The sequence below is a fragment of the Helianthus annuus genome, chromosome 16 (assembly GCF_002127325.2).
Source record: "Helianthus annuus cultivar XRQ/B chromosome 16, HanXRQr2.0-SUNRISE, whole genome shotgun sequence".
NCBI classification, from domain to species: domain Eukaryota; kingdom Viridiplantae; phylum Streptophyta; class Magnoliopsida; order Asterales; family Asteraceae; genus Helianthus; species Helianthus annuus.
In genome coordinates, this window is record NC_035448.2 from 105,627,429 (window position 1) to 105,644,255 (window position 16,827).

At 35.8% G+C, this 16,827-nt stretch overlaps 1 protein-coding gene across 1 annotated transcript; it reads right to left on the bottom strand.

Annotated features, from left to right (window-relative positions):
• Positions 1–202: 202 nt before the first annotated feature.
• Positions 203–12,218, bottom strand: LOC110926127 (dehydrogenase/reductase SDR family member FEY). Its single transcript, XM_022169877.2, has 8 exons — positions 11,788–12,218; positions 11,397–11,517; positions 11,083–11,200; positions 9,102–9,238; positions 8,523–8,624; positions 3,280–3,372; positions 2,929–3,001; positions 203–787 (listed from the first exon to the last, which is right to left on the bottom strand). Exons 1-8 carry the CDS (start codon positions 12,009–12,011, stop codon positions 525–527), a joined length of 1,131 nt encoding a protein of 376 aa, XP_022025569.1. The 5' UTR covers positions 12,012–12,218; the 3' UTR covers positions 203–524.
• Positions 12,219–16,827: the final 4,609 nt, after the last annotated feature.

Sequence of the window (16,827 nt, forward strand, 5' to 3'; positions counted from 1 at the left end):
TCCTTAAGCCTTGTCCTCCAAGCAAACCGCCACTTGCTTGGAAAACCACCACTGTGCACGACTACAAAAACAAAAAAAACTCGCTAGCTCACACAAACCATAACAATGCTAAACCAAAGTCGTTAATTGATAATATCATTCTCTAACTTGACCCAACAGTAATCTATAAATGGGTTAAAATTGTCACCTATAAATTGTTGAATTCATTTAATCTTTTCTTTTAGTCTTCATTTTCCACCACATTTGAAGTTTACATAAGCATGCATGTATTAGACACACCAAAAAAGTAACCCTTAGGGTAAACAAGTTGTTAGATAACAATACAACCAACTACTAATCAAAATTCTAAAACACAACCAAAACATACAAATCTTGCAAAACCAAAATCAACTACTTGGTGATGGGTTATGACACATGGTTTCATTATATTGCAGTCTACATACTGATGGACGGACGAGAAACTTGGATTGCAAGTATGTGTGGCAGGCAAAACCGAATATAATTTTGAGGTTTTGGAGTTAAACTTAATCAACATGAGCTTCATATTTGCACTTGACATCTTCACCTTCTATGAGCTTCTCTACAGCATCTAAAGGAAGGCCCACCATTTGTAATGTCTTTTCCCATACTTTGGATGCAGTTTCAACATTATGGGCTTCTTCAGACGGGTTGGTGGGCCGACAATCTTGAGATATGAAAGCGCATACGGGCCATTCATCTGCTTTCAACATTTCACAGTACTCGGGAATTTGAGGGTCGCTAGCTGCGAAAAGAGAGCTTCGAGAACCTGTAGAAGTAGTAGATCACATGGATTAATTTGACCCGTTTATTTATGAAGTGGTTGATTTGGGTTTATGCTTTGTCTTTCACGAGTCAAACAGGCAAAATTAATAAAAAAGATAAAAAAGAAACGGGTCAAACTGGTTGAAAGGCATCCAAAATGTTGTAAAGTATGACAGTTGATAAAAACTTAGAAGTATTTAATGATGATTACAAAAATTATTTAGTGTGTCAAATATGATTACAAAAATTATATTATTTTAATAATATTCTACTTTTTGGAATAATATGATTTAGGTCTTATGCGTTGAAAATACAGTTAAGCGACTTTCGACCCATTCGATATGTTTCGTATTTTAAATGTATATCTAGTTAGAGACACGCCACCTAAATTAACGTATTCGAATGTAAATGGGTGAAATTGCCACCTTTAACTGGATGCTTGAAAGAAAACATGGAACCATAGTTGTTAAAAGCCATCGCCTCTTGCGCCTAGGCCCAATTTCCTAGTGAGGCGAGGCAATTGCGCCTTAAGTCAAGGCAATTGCGCTTTAATTCTCCAAGTGATGGTTCATGCACAGGTTCCGGCGAGATTCCTAGATTCTTGAGAGTTTTCGGCCAAATTCTCTAAATTATCGCAAGATTCTAGCTAGATTTCTACTTTTATCTAACGAAACTATTTTTCTACACTAATAAACTAGCATTTTATAACTTTTGGTACTAAATAGACGATATTAAATGTTATATAATAGCTTTAGTTTATTTTATTTGAAGAATAGTATTAATTTTCTATTATATAAAAATGTTTTATGTTTTTTTGTTGTACGCTTTTTTTTTTTTTTTTTTTCTCAGGCCCACGCTTTTTTTGCGCCTTACGCCTAGGCCCCAGGCGAGGCCTATGCGCATTGAGTGCGCTTAACGCTTTTAATAACTATGCATGGAACAATAATGAAAATAAAATGAAAAGGTAACTAATGTCTTGAAAAAAAAACTTATTTATTGTACTTTATTATACATCAATGAGATGGGACAGTGGCATGTTAATTATTTGCCAGAAACAAACTGAAAAGCTTGAAAATATGATATAAATTACTTTTTTTAGTAATCAACAATCTATATGACCCGTTCCATTCATAGTTATTTTTTAATTTTCCGTTCCATTCATAATTATTTTTTAATATTGTAACTTATGCATAATAGATATAATTACCAGAACCATAGTCACATAATTCGCTCAAAAAGATGCGAATTTCGTTTTGGTACATTTCGTACCATACGGAGTTCGTATGCGTATAATACGATGCCAATTCGCGTATCTTATTCTTCAATTCAGCGCATCAGGTTCATGAATTCAGCGAATTTCCTTTATCAATTCAGCGAATTTCTTTTATGGACAAAGATGTGAAATTAAAGTTTATGGACAAAGATGTGAAATTAAAGTTTTATGAATAAGAATGGTGACGAAGATGAAAAATTAAACCTTACCTGTGATGTGATGATGAACCCTAGTGAAAATGGAGGAGACGATGGAGATGGAGGCTGACATAATATGACGGCTGCATTTCTTTAATCTATTTTAACCTAAACCTCTTTTATTTACATATTTCATCCTTTATGTTTGTGTTATTATAATTTTTAATCTAAAGCTTTTTTTATTAAGTTACATATCTCATCCTTAGACCTCGATACTTTTATTTTTTATCAACTTTAACTTAAAACGTTTATTAATTGTTTACTTTTTTTCCTTATTTCATTAAGAAATGTGTATACCGAACCGGACGGAATGGTACACCGAACCGAATCGTACCGAAATGAACCTACCCCCCTCCGAACCGAATTCATCGCAACTAGCGAATCGCGAACCCGAATCGCGTACCCGAACCGGAGCGAACCGCGTATTAGGTGACTATGACCAGAACATGTTATTACAATACCAGTCTTAAGTTTAATAAAGTGATTCAAGAGAATGCATGCATTAAGAAATACACTTGGGATTTTGGGTCGCATTCCAACCCGTTAGACCTCTGAATAACTTCCCTAAAACAATAATAGCACATTTTGTTGACTTACTGTTTGCGTGCACGTGTGTGTGTGTGTGTGAGAGAGAGAGAGAGAGAGAGATGAGATTAATGCACAATAATTACTTGCCTTCTTCAGCACTGAAGATAAAATAAGGAATTAGGCGATAACCAGCCTGAACTATGCTAGGAAGATCTCTTGCCTGCAATTGCCACATGATATTTTCAATTTCATCATCAAAATGATATTAAGTTTGATCATTAGATTGTTACTGCTATTAAGTTTGGCAAAAATGATATTTTGCAGCATCAATCGATAATAATCATTTACAATTGTTTATCCGGTGGAAACTTATCCTACTGTCTGTAAACATGAATCTTTCCTTTAGGGAAAAAAGAATAGAAGGCATTTGGTAATTATCAAATATCAATTTTTTTATATTAAAGTGGTCAAGAATTGAAGTCAATTCAGAGTACTTACAACGTTAGTCTGAACTATTCCTGGAGATACACATATTACACTTACGCCAGCTTCAGCAGGCAGCTTTTTGTGTAGGACACTACTAAACATGACCTGCATATCAAATGAAAGCGTGTCAAATACCATTACAAAGTTTAACTTTAATAATAACATAGCTTTCTGGTTGAGTTTTGGCCCACTCTATTAAGCCTTTTGTGGTAGTTTATTGTTAGGGTATCGGATCAGAGTAGGCTCGAGCGGAAGCGGAACAAACACACACACACTAGCAGAAAATAAAGAACACGAGAATTTACGTGGTTCGGTCAAGGTGACCTACGTCCACGGGTTGCAACTAGGGTTTTACTTTTATTAGATGCTCACAACTGTTTTCAGAATGACACAGATTACAATTACATCATAGGTATTTATATAACAAGATTAGGGTTTCCTACTTGGTCAACAAGTTAACTAAGTGGGCCAAATAACTAGGGCCGGCTAACCCTAATTAGGGCCGGCTACCCTAAAGCCTACGAACCCAACAATCTCCCACTCGGAGGCTTTGCATAGTCCACAAAGTGCATCCAAGAAACCCATCACCAGTAACTTCAGTAATCTTTACGTTCAAGTCTTCCCAGCCTCCAGTTCCAAGAACAAGCTAAGACTTCAGTCACATTCAAGCCACCTAGTTGCAACCACACCTCTCATCAAGTACCTGAGAGACCAGTTGAAGCTCCCGCAAGCTCCAACCCAACAGTCTTATCAGACCCATTCTCTATCTCAACCGGCTTGCACGATCCACCAGCTTCAGAGATACACCGAGAATTAATACCTCTCTCCACATTTTGCAAACTATTTCCAGGAGAGCTTTTTTCTTTAGTCGGAACCTTCTTCTTCAAAACCCAACGGTTCTTTGTGATTGTACCCGGAACACGACCCGTGCTCCCACTATCACCAAATCCCCTGACTGGCTTAAACTTAGACCCCCGACCACATTCAACTGACCAGGATTCAAGTTTGCAAATTGAACCCTCTTCCGCTTACTAGATTCAGTAAACCAGACTTTATGTTGTAGAGGGACGGCTACTCCCTCAGCAGGTATCTCAACTAGATACAACGATCCTCGTCTCCTCCCACAGGCAACAACAAGATTTCCATCAATCACCTTCCACTTCCCACCACCAAACTTAACATCTAGTCCTTGTTTATCCAGTTGACTAACAGAAATAAGTTTCTTCGTTAAACCTGGAATTACCCTGACGTTCTTTAAGTTCCATGTAGTGCCCAGTGGAGTCTTCAGATTGACATCTCCCATACCCGTAACATTAAGAACATGACCGTTAGCTAATCGTACCTTTCCAAAGTCTCCTTTTTTCAGATTCACCATCGTCTCCCCGCTGTGCATGGCGTGAAACGAAGAACCAGAATCCATAGCCCAAGAATCTATAGACTCTTCACAGCAAACCAGTACGTCACCGTCAGATTCATCTGACACAACACTGTTTACATGCTGCTTACCATCCTCTTTCTTAGGATCAGGACACTCGTTTTTAACATGCCCCTTTTCACCACAGTTCTAGCACCTCACATTCTTCCCAGCTTTAGACAAGCTTTTCCCATGACTCCCACTGCTTCTGTTATTACCTCTTCCCCTGCTAACACTGAACATACCAGAAGTAGATCCTCCACTAGTGTTCCTCCGGCGAACGTCTTCACCCAAAACACTATCCCGGACCCGATCAAACTTCAAATTTCCAGTTCCAGCAGTTTCAGTGACCGTTGTCACAAATCCTGACCAGCTATCAGGTAAGGAAGATAACAAAACCACAGCCTGAGTGTCATCATCCAACTTCATGCCCACAGTTGCTAACCTGGACAAAATTGAATTGACCTCGTTAATGTGATCAGCAACTGAACTGCCTTCGTTCATTCTCATATTAAACAGTTCCCTCATCAAGAACACCCTATTACCGGCAGACGACTTCTCATACATATTTGACAGAGCTTCTAACATATCACGAGCAGTTGTTTCTTTCATGATATTAAATGCAACGCTCCTCGTCAAAGCCAATGTAATTTTACCTCTTGCCTTTTTGTCCTTTGAGTTCAAAATTGCCTCGGCAGCTTTATCCATTCCAGCAGGTTTTTCTTCCAGTACCACATCCAAATCGCATTCACCAAGCAACGCCTCTATTTGCATTCTCCACCATGCAAAATCAGTACCGTTGAACTTCTCGATTCGGAACTTCCCGTCTTCAGCTAGCAAACGAGAAAAACCAGAAAAAACCACAAGGAACCAAGCAACCGAAACCCGAGCAACTTTCAATAAACCAGAAACCCGAAGTACCCGAACCAGCGACTTCTCTTGCAAACCCGAGCGTAAAATCAGCGAATAACCAGGGTTCAAGAACCAAAACCCTAATCGGCAAACACCCCAAAACCACCAGATCTGCAACAGCAAACCCTACGGCGCAAACCCTAGACCTTACGAGCCGTAACCAGAGAATAGGTACGGGCCGTAAACAAGTCAGCGGCGACGGCAGCAACAGCAGATCAAGATCTCTCGTCCAGCTCTCTCCTTCTCCTGCGATAACCGTGTGAACCGTGTATTTTACTGAACCTTTGGCTCTGATACCACTTGTTAGGGTATCGGATCAGAGTAGGCTCGAGCGGAAGCGGAACAAACACACACACACTAGCAGAAAATAAAGAACACGAGAATTTACGTGGTTCGGTCAAGGTGACCTACGTCTACGGGTTGCAACTAGGGTTTTACTTTTATTAGATGCTCACAACTGTTTTCAGAATGACACAGATTACAATTACATCATAGGTATTTATATAACAAGATTAGGGTTTCCTACTTGGTCAACAAGTTAACTAAGTGGGCCAAATAACTAGGGTCGGCTAACCCTAATTAGGGCCGGCTACCCTAAAGCCTACGAACCCAACAGTTTATCATTTGACCCCTTAAAGATAAGAGCTGACCCAAATCCGACCCATTCATAAGTAAATGGGTTGAAATTGCCAACTATAATATTACTGGTGCATGGACTTTGTTTGCCACACATATACATACATGTACGGGGTAGAGCCGTAGAGGTAAGTCTGTCTACATCTTACCCTCCTCAGACCCTACCTTAGCTTTGCTATGATGGGATTTACTGAGTATGGTGATGATGATATGTTTCAACAAATTTCAGGCGTTTTCCTTTAACTAACAAAATTACAACGGATGTCCTTTATGTTCTAATTTCTTTAAAGACGGTGTCCTTTCTCCCTAAAAAGATTGCAAAAATAAAGGACATCCGTTGTAAAGAAATTAAAACATAAAGGACACCTGTTGTAAAGTAACTGAAACATAAAGGATATCCATTGTAATTCGTTAGTTAAAGGACAACGCCTGAAGTTTTGCTGAAACTGGACTTAAAATGCAATTTACCCATGTTAAGTCACGAGATTTTCATGCAATAATATTTTTTAAGAAATTACACGTAAAAACAAACATTTTATTCTTTTTAATTTTAGTATGGTATTGCTATAACCATAGTTATTAAAGGCGCTAGGCCCACTCAAGGCGCATAGGTCTTGCCTACGGCCTAGGCGTAAAGCGCAAAAAAAGCGAGGGCCTGAGAAAAATAAAGCGCATAATGAAAAAATATTAAAATATATTATGTATTATAAAAAGAATACTGTTCTTTATATAAAATAACCAAAATCTATTATGTAACACTTTATATCATCTATTTAGTACAAAAGAGTTTTAAAAAATTAGTGCATTGGTGTAGAAAAGTAGTTTTCCTTAGATAAAAGAAGAAATCTGGCTAGAATCTTGTCGGAATTTAGAGAATTTGGCCGGAAACTCTCCGGAATCTAGGAATCTCGCCGGATGCGCGCCTAAACCATCACCTGGAGAATTAAAGCGCAATTTCTTCGACTTAAAGCGCAACTGACTCGTCTCGCCTGAAAAATGGGCCTGGGTGCAAGAGGCGATGGCTTTTAACAACTATGGCTATAACTTATTTTTTTTAATTTAAAGGAATTTACACGTTACGTGATTACTAGTTTCTATGTTCCCTGCCGCATCTCCCCTTCTCTCTCTCTCTATCTCTCTCTCTATATATATAGATGGCTTTTAACAACTATGGCTATAACTTATTTTTTTTAATTTAAAAGGAATTTACACGTTACGTAATTACTAGTTTCTATGTTCCCTGCCGCATCCCCCCTTCTCTCTCTCTCTCTCTCTCTCTATATATATATATATATATAGGATAAGAATCCGTTATGAACCACCCTTTATTGCTAGAACCATGAAAACCAGTGTGAACACAACAAAAAATACCTAAAAAAATTAAAAACACAAAAAAATTATTTTTTTTATTAAAATCGCTAAATTTCTTACTAAAAGTAAATAAATATAAAAAACTGAACAACTACTGCTGCACATGTGCATATGTCGTAGTTTATGTTTTTTTTAATGTTGCGATTTAACTGAAAAAAAAAATTAGCATTTAGTTGTGGGGTTTAGGTTTTTGTGGTGTATGTGTTGGGCGGGGGGGGGGGGGGGGGGGGGGGGTTAGATTTTTGGGTGGTGGTGGGGTGGGTTTATTTTGTTGTGTTCACATTGGTTCTCGCAATAAAGGTGGTTCCTGCATGAACCCTACCATGAATATATATATATATATAGGAGAAGGATCATTTAGGAACCACCCTTTATTGCGAGGGGGGGGGGGTAGATTTTTGGGTGGTGGTGGGGTGGGTTTAGTTTGTTGTGTTCACATTGGTTCTCGTGGTTCTCGCAATAAAGGTGGTTCCTGCATGAACCCTACCATGAATATATATATATATATATAGGAGAAGGATCATTTAGGAACCACCCTTTATTGCGAGAACCAATGTGAACACAACCAAAAATAGCTAAACACACACAAAAAAAATTAATAGTTTTTAAGAAAAATCGCTGGATTTCGTTATAAAAAAAATTAAAAATATATATTTTTGTGGCTACTAAAAGTAGCGATTTTTACATAAAAAAATATTTAAAAAAAAATGTGTGTTTTTTAGATTTTTTTAGGTTTTTTGGGGGTTTAGTTTTTAGAATTTAGCTTGGGGGGTAGGTTTTTTTAGGTTATTTGGTTGTGTTCACATTGGTTCTCGCAATAAAGGTGGTTCTCGCATGAACCCTACCCTATATATATATATATATATATATATATATATATATATATATATATATATAAGAAGAAGAAGAAGAAGAAACAGACCTGCGCTAATTTGCTGCTTGAGTAACCCACTAAACTTGTAAACTTTCTTTTACCGGAAACAACATTCATATCTTCTGGGTCCACAAAGCCAACTTGATGCATCTAAACAGAACACAAAATTTATACAAATGCAATTAGGTAGTAAAATTGAACTACAAAAATTTAACCAGGTCAAATTGTGCTTTAACCTGCCTCGACGCCCTTTGTACAAAAACTAAAAGTCAAGTATTTCTAAATAAAGAAGTTGACACTACCTAGACAGTTTTTGTAACCATACAAAACACATTACTTCTATATCAAAAAATGAGAAAACTTTGGGCATAGAACTGTTTGTGTATCAACACAATCCAACTGTTTTCACCGTAAAAAAGTTTGTATTATCGATTTTGCCACCTATAGCAACGGTAATTATATTTATCAACAAGTTTGACGTAACTATACTGAGAACATCATATATTTTTTTCTCTTAATGGCTCCAGCACTATATAAAAACATTGTCAACAGATAACCATTAAATGCTTGTAAATAAGAGAATATATATAAAGAAAGAGATGCATTAAAAAATAGAGAAAAACTTACAATCGAGTTGACGTTTACAATTCGACTAGGAGAACCTCTTATAAGGGATGGTAAGAGCAGCACAGAAAGCAGTGCTGGAGCCAGATGATTCACTTGCATGTGTTCTTCATATCCATCTTTTGAAAACTTTTGCGGTTCTATACACAAATAAAACTACATTGCATTATTTTAACCAGCAGATACGAATTTGAAAATTCCATTAGCTTGACTAGACACCCCAGATAAACTAAGGTCGCACGTGGCCTTCCGTTTATAGCTTCTTTTAGAAAAAGAAGCTGTTAACTGGATTGAAAGAAAACAGTGTTTGACGATTCATCATGTATTTAAGAAACAAAACTGATTTATAGACTTAATGTTTTTTCCATAGTCACCTAATTCGCGGTTCGCTCCGGTTCGGGTACGCGGTTCGGGTTTGCAATTCGCTAGTTGGGACGAATTCGGTTCGGAGGGGGAGGGGGGGGGGGGGGGTAGGTTCATTTCGGTACGTTCCCGTACGATTCGGTACGGTGTACCATTCCGTCTGGTTCGGTAAACACAAATTAAAACAAAAATTACTAATTTCTTGTGTCTCGCTTACATGTGTCTCTTCTTGATTATCATCACCGTATTTGCTTTTTTTGCCAAAAGCCATTTGAAGGTGTGAAATTGAGGATGAAGGTGGGAAATTGAGGATGAAGGTGTGATTATTGAGGCTGGAATTGTAGATATATATACATGATTGGCGATTTCTGGAATTTTGGTAATTGGTTAGAAAATATGGTAACGTCGATACGGTATCTATATTTTTCCCGCTCTTTCACAAGCCCGCCAACATACGTATTGGCGCCGTATCCAACCCTAATACGTATTGACCCTTAAAATTCGCTATTATTGCAAACGAAACGAAATTCAGTGAATTGGTGCAGGAAATTCGCAGAATAATGAAACGCTGAATTCATGGAGCGAATTCGTGAATTCGAACCGTATTATACGAAAACGAATTCCGTATGGTACGAAACGTACCAATACGAAATTCCCCACTTTTCTAGTGAATTCTGTGACTATTGTTTTTTCTTACTTTAACCTGAAACTAGGGTAACGACAAGTTAACGTGCAAGTTAAAGAATGGGAAGTGGGTTGAACAGTTATAAAATATCAGTTAATATACATATCTATACTCTCTCTCTATATATATATCATAGTTTTCAATAGCGAGCGTAGCGATCGCTATAGCCCACTACATAGTGTATAGGTCTAGGCTCGCTATTAGGGTTGTAGCGATAGATAGCAATGATGGTGAGAATTTTTTTTAATATAAATAGCAATTAAATATAGCTATAAAATAGTTGTATTTTAGGTTTTTGTTAAATATACATGTAAAATAGCATATATACCAGGTATTTTGATATAACATACATATAATTTTTTTTTTTATTTTTTTCCAGTGTATCGCTATTTATAAAATAGCAGCCCGCTATTTATCGCTATTCGCTATGTAGCATATAGGTACCTTATCGCTATTTGTCGCTATTCAACATTAACAACTATGCTCTCTGTGTGTGTATATATAGGGTTAGGGTAAAATGAAAGCTCCTACGAGTTGTGAGAACTTAGAGAACTTGGCCTTAGAAAAGGTTTTTCCAAAAAAAAAAATTTACCAAAAATCCTTAAAAAATCAACTTTTCCAAAAAAAATAATAGTTTTTGTTGATTTACACCACCCGTAAAAGAAAAAACCTTACAGTTGGTGTAAACTCGCCAGCAGCTTTTTACAGCAGCATAAAAAAGCTGAAAACGCCGCTTCGATTTTTTATAGCCGTGGTTGTAACATTTTAATCTACATATGTGCAAAAAATGGGGGCAAAACTAGCAAGGAAAGTCGGAGTTCTCTAAGTTCTCACAACTCAAGGGGGTTTCCTCGTGATCTTGATCCTACATATATAACTAGATGGTAAAACTACAAGGAAACATGTTTAAAAAAAAATCAGACAATGTGCACTAACCTCCTATAGAAAATATCCCCGCATTGTTTATCAGCACATGTAATGGTCCTGAGCGTGCATTCCAAGCCTCCGAAAATCTCACGACAGAAGCCAATGAGAGAAGATCCAATTCCATCACCTTGATTGCCACAAATTCATAAGCTTGGTTTTTAAAAAGCCCAAAATAAGATGGCGGTTGGTTTACAGTAAGGAATCACTATGAATGTAACGGGCATGGATTTTCAAACCCGGCTCTTTAGGTGGGTATGGATGATCGCAAAAACATACCCACAGACTCAAAAAACCGAAGACGTAGTAAGTGACAGAAAAGATACCTCAATATTGAGAGGAAGGCCTCTTCCGGACCATTCATCCTGCCATTTCCTGATCAGTTCATGGGCCACTTTGGTGTTTCTAACTGCCATAACAACATGTGCCCCTGATTCCGCCATCTGTCTGAAGAGAAACACGTGTGATTCAAACTAATTTTAACAACTGCAAGGATGATAACCCAGTGATGCATGTAAAAGCAGACAAGTGTTATGCGGTGGAGTGTAACATTTAGTTTAGTGTTTGATTGTTATGCAAATCACTAATTTCACCACTACACTGTTGTTGTTTCCCCCTCTTAACTTATTTCAATTGAGTTCAAATCAAATAAGATAATTTACAGTTTGACATAAACCCTAAAACCCAAATCGAATATGAATGGTGAAAGTTGACGACCTGGCGGTTTCTCGGCCGATACCACTGGTGGATCCGGTAATAATGCAAGTGAGATCGTTAAGAGGAGGTAAGGGCATAGGATTCTGTAAATGAGAGGCCATTATCCGCTGAAAAAGCATCTCGCATGCCAAATAGAACCAACCTCTTAGCCACTCCATCCACCCTAACGCTTCCTTCTTCGCCGTCGCCGTCACGGTGGCGGCGGTATCTTCAGAGGACGCCATTGTTGCAAGAGAATCGTAGATCTGTCTTGTTTGGCGTTAGTGACGTGATTACTGACTGACTAGGTTTTGTGTACAGATACTCTAAACGTGATTATCACACATCATTACATTCCCTTGACAGTAATAATATGGAAAATTACCAAAATGGCCACAATTACTTTTCACAATGCCCAGTCGCCCAGCTCACGCGTCCGGCCATCACAGATCCCTGTGGTTGTTTTGCGTCTGCTTAGCCTACACTAGTAAGCTGACACGTGGCGCAAGAAGTGTAATGCGTCAGGAGGACCCTTGAGCGTCGTTTTCCGGACGCGTCACGCTCCGCCAGGGCCGGCTCAACCGCTTTGGTGGCCTGAAGCAGATGAAAGAATTGAGGCCTATATTATGGTCCATAACCTCATCAAAAACCAAGTTGATTTATCTTTATATACGGTTACAATATCTTAAACCAAGGAGAGATTATTGATTGTTTTAAAGGGTGAGGATCAAATAGGAAGTTTATATTCGCTAGGAAGTATAGGAAACAATCTTAGCCGTTCATCTGTTATTTTTAAAATTTTGGACGCGTGGGCTTTTTCGTCATTTTACATTATCATATCTTCTTTCTAATACTATACTAGATTTTGTTACCTCATCTCTTAGTTCTTCAATTTCGTAACAGAATTGAGATTCTATAACCCTAAATCGCAATCGATTGCAAATTCACCTTTTTTTCAAGCAATAATCTTGTTTCGTTCGTCAATTCGATAACGTCAATGTCTTCTGCAGACTCTGTTGGTAAGTTTAGCTTCAATTTTAAGTAACTTTTTTTGTTATTTTGCCGAAATTCAATCTTTTACATTTTATAATTCGTCTTTCTATTATTAATATTTGATTTTTCATAAGTTTAATTGTTATTGTTGTATAATTTAACATAATTTGTTCGTTTTTTTTTATTTTTTTGTTCATCAGCTATTGCGTTTTAGTGAAGAGTTGCGTTTTATGATTTTATTCACATTATATGCATACAAACTTTAAATTTATAATTGATCTAATATAAAGCACATAACTGTCATTGTTGTACAATTTAATAGTTTTGTCCGTTTTATACATTGTTTTGTTTGTTCATCATTTGTTACGTTTTACTAAACGTATTGCGTTTTATAATTTTAACCATATTAGTTGATATACAAACTTTAAAGGTCTGTATTTTTTCAATTTTGAATAACATATTTTGAGATTTAACACTAAAAACATGATTATATAAGAGGTATTGCGTTTTATAGTTATTTGTTAATTGTTTCAGATCATAATTCCACGTGTATGCTTAAACAGTGGAAGAAAGTTTTACAAACCTAAAGTCAGTGGATCCATTAGACCTTTTGTTGGAATGTTTTTTAAATCATTTGATGAGGCTTTTGCGTTTTATCAGAGATATGCACTTGCTGCAAGTTTTTCTGCAAAAAAAAAAAAAAAAAAATACTTCTTGGAAAAATGGTGGTTTAGTGAAAATAAGATATATTGTCTGCTCAAAAGAAGGATTTCATGTTAGCAAAGCAATAGATTCTGGTTCAGTTGATGAAAATAGTAAAAAGATTGTTAGACGTAATAGAGGTTCAAAAAGAGTTGGATGCAATGCTCATGTGAAATTATTATTAGAGAACAATAATATGTTTAAAATCTACTACTTTGAAGAAGAACATAATCATATCTTTGTTGAAGATGAAGATATTCATTTCTTGCCTACTGCCAGAAGTATTGATTATGTTAAAGAAAGTTTTATATCTGAATTGTCTGCAATCAATATTGGACATGTTAAAGCATTCAATATTATGAAAACAATGTATGGTGGTTTTGGTGAAGTTGGTGCTAGTAAAGTTGATTGTAAGAACTATATAAGGGATTTGAATCTTTACATAGGAGAGTATGATGCAGAAATGGTAGTTAGGTGTCTTATTAGGAAGAAAGAATGTTCTCCTGGTTTCACACGTGATTATGTTTTTTTCTTTTATTGCGTTTTATATTTCTGTTTTCTTTTTTTTTTCTAATGCTTTATTAATTTGTTTTATGTAGATATGATTTGGTTTTTGTACCATTTACTGGGATTGATAATCATTTTAGGAATGTCACATTTGGTGGTGCATTACTTGATTCTGAGACTGCAAATTCTTATCGATGGCTTTTAAGGTGCTTTGTTAATGCTTTTGGAAATGAGCCTAAAGTTGTTATTACTGATCAAGATGTTGCAATGAAGAGAGCTATTAAGGATGTACTTTCAAGAAGTAGGCATAGGTTATGTATGTGGCATATATGGGAGAAATTTAAGACAAAGGTATTATACTGCGTTTTATGATCTAATAAACTGCAATTTTTATATAGGTTTATTGTTGCGTTTTATGTATTATACAATAAGATCCCCAAACATTTTTATCAATAGAATTGCGTTTTAATATAACAACACAATTGTGTTTTACCAATAATGCATAGGTTTATCATTTTCATGATATTGCGTTTTATTAGAAGAATAAATGAATACATGTTATGATATTATAAACTGCAATTTTTATATAGTTTAAATTATTGTGTTTTATGTTTAATAATTTTATTGCTTTTTATACAGGTTGGTCTTGTTTTGTCATCCAACATTGAGTTTAATACAAGAATGACTCGTGTTGTTTGGAATGATACTATTATTCCAGAAGATTTTGAAACTGAGTGGCATTCAATAATGTCTACTTTTGGATTGGAAAATCATGAATGGTTAAAAGATATGTATGATCTTCGATTTGATTGGATACCCTCTTATTACCATGGAGAGAATTTGGCTGGTCTTATGCGTACTACGTCTAGATGTGAAAGCGAGAATTACTTCTTTTGTCAGTTTTGTAATCCAAGATGTACACTTGTTGAATTTTTCACTCATTTTGAGACTGCAATGGATTTTCAAAGCCATGAGCATAGGAGGAATGATCATGATACAAGGTATATTCAATCTAAGGCCTGGAGTGACTTTGTATTGGAGAAACAAGCATCATAAATATATACCAAAACAATTTTTAAAGATATTCAGATTTAAATTGATGCTGCCATTACAAAGTGTATGTCAAAGTCTCATGATACTGTGGGTGATGTTCAATATTATGAAATAAAGGATTTCAAACAGCCATGCACATCTTTATTTAAGGTAATTTTTTAAATTAATATTGTTTTAAACATCTATTGCTTTTTATGTTTTTCATCATTTGTTGCGTTTTATCATTAAGTTTATTGCGTTTTAATATTATATGATCATATACTTAATTTCTTTATTATATTTATTATTCATTGCGTTTTATATTACATTTCACTAATTTTATATAGTTTTTTAATTTTATTTTCAGGTTCAATACAGCAAACAAGAAGATGGTTTAAGTATAAGTTGTACTTGCAAACGGTTTGAACAATTTGGTATATTGTGTCGCCATATATTTTATGTTCTACGGTATGATGATATAACTGAGTTTGATATGTTCTTAGAAGATGGATGAGAGATGTTGTTTCGAATGGCTCAATTCATTACAATGTTCGGTTTGATGAAATTGGTAGGAATAGTGAAATTGATAAAGTTTTTAGAGAAATCGTTGTAGCAAATGAATATGTGGTTAATAGGTTGGTTGGGGATTTAGATGAGCTGTGTCGTTACAGAGATCATATTAAAGGTTATATTGATAAAGCGGATGAGGTTATGGTTGTTGCGCCGCCTCCTAGTCGCAAAGATAGGTTTGCTGATATTGGAGGGAACTTAGGAAAGTCTGATTCTATGATTCGTGTCCTGATCAAAATAAGGACAAAAGGATGCGGTGTACAAAAAAGGATTAAGTCTAATCGTGAGATTACAATTGAGAAATCATCAAAGATCCAGAAATCGTGCCGTGTATGTAGTGGAAAAGGACATAACAGTCACACATGTAAAGAGAAGGTTTCTTCTAATGCTATAGGTTCTAGCAATACAATGTAAGTATGTATAAAAATTCTGATATTAATAAAAAAGAAATTTTTTTTGTTATTGCCTTTTATGATGTATAGGTTTCAGCTCTTTTTATTATTGCGTTTTGTGATATCCTACATAAATATCAACTATTTTTGGTTAATTGTGTTTTATGATGACAACAATGTATTGTTATTGCGTTTTATACATACAACAATATACTGCAAGTGGAATCTTTTGATTATTGCGTTTTATGATAACACAGATCAAATTAAACATGAACAGCAAGTGGATATCTTAAATATTGTGTTATATAGATGATGAAAGTTTAAAACAAAGATGATGTTTACAAACCACAAAATTAAATAAATATTACTAGCAAGATCAGCATCATGGATCAAATTTTGTTTCTTCTTCAGATGAGTACCCTAAGCTTCCATTAGGGATTTCCTCATCACTCTCAGATTCAGTCCAAAGTTCAACCTGTGAGACTACTGCCTTTTGAAGCCACTCTGCAAATTTGCTTGCAGAGTTGTTGATGATTGGTATTTCAGATAACTGCTTCAAAAAGCTTATATCCTCACTAGAAGATATGTCCTTTGGGTCGTATATATCCACATCACCATTGTCCCAAGTCACTGAAATTTTGAAAGTTTCCTCAATGAACTTCCAAGATGTAACGTGGGTTTCTTTAATTGCAGTTTGATTCAGATTTCCATACCTTTTGTGTAGAATTCTGAATAGTGTGGTTGTCTGATTTGTGTAACAAGCAAGTGGTATTCCTATTTCATTTATCCTTCTCAACACATTCTCATTGCAGTTTTGAAGAACATAAGCAACAGAATGGTATCTTATTTTTTTGCCATCAAGAAA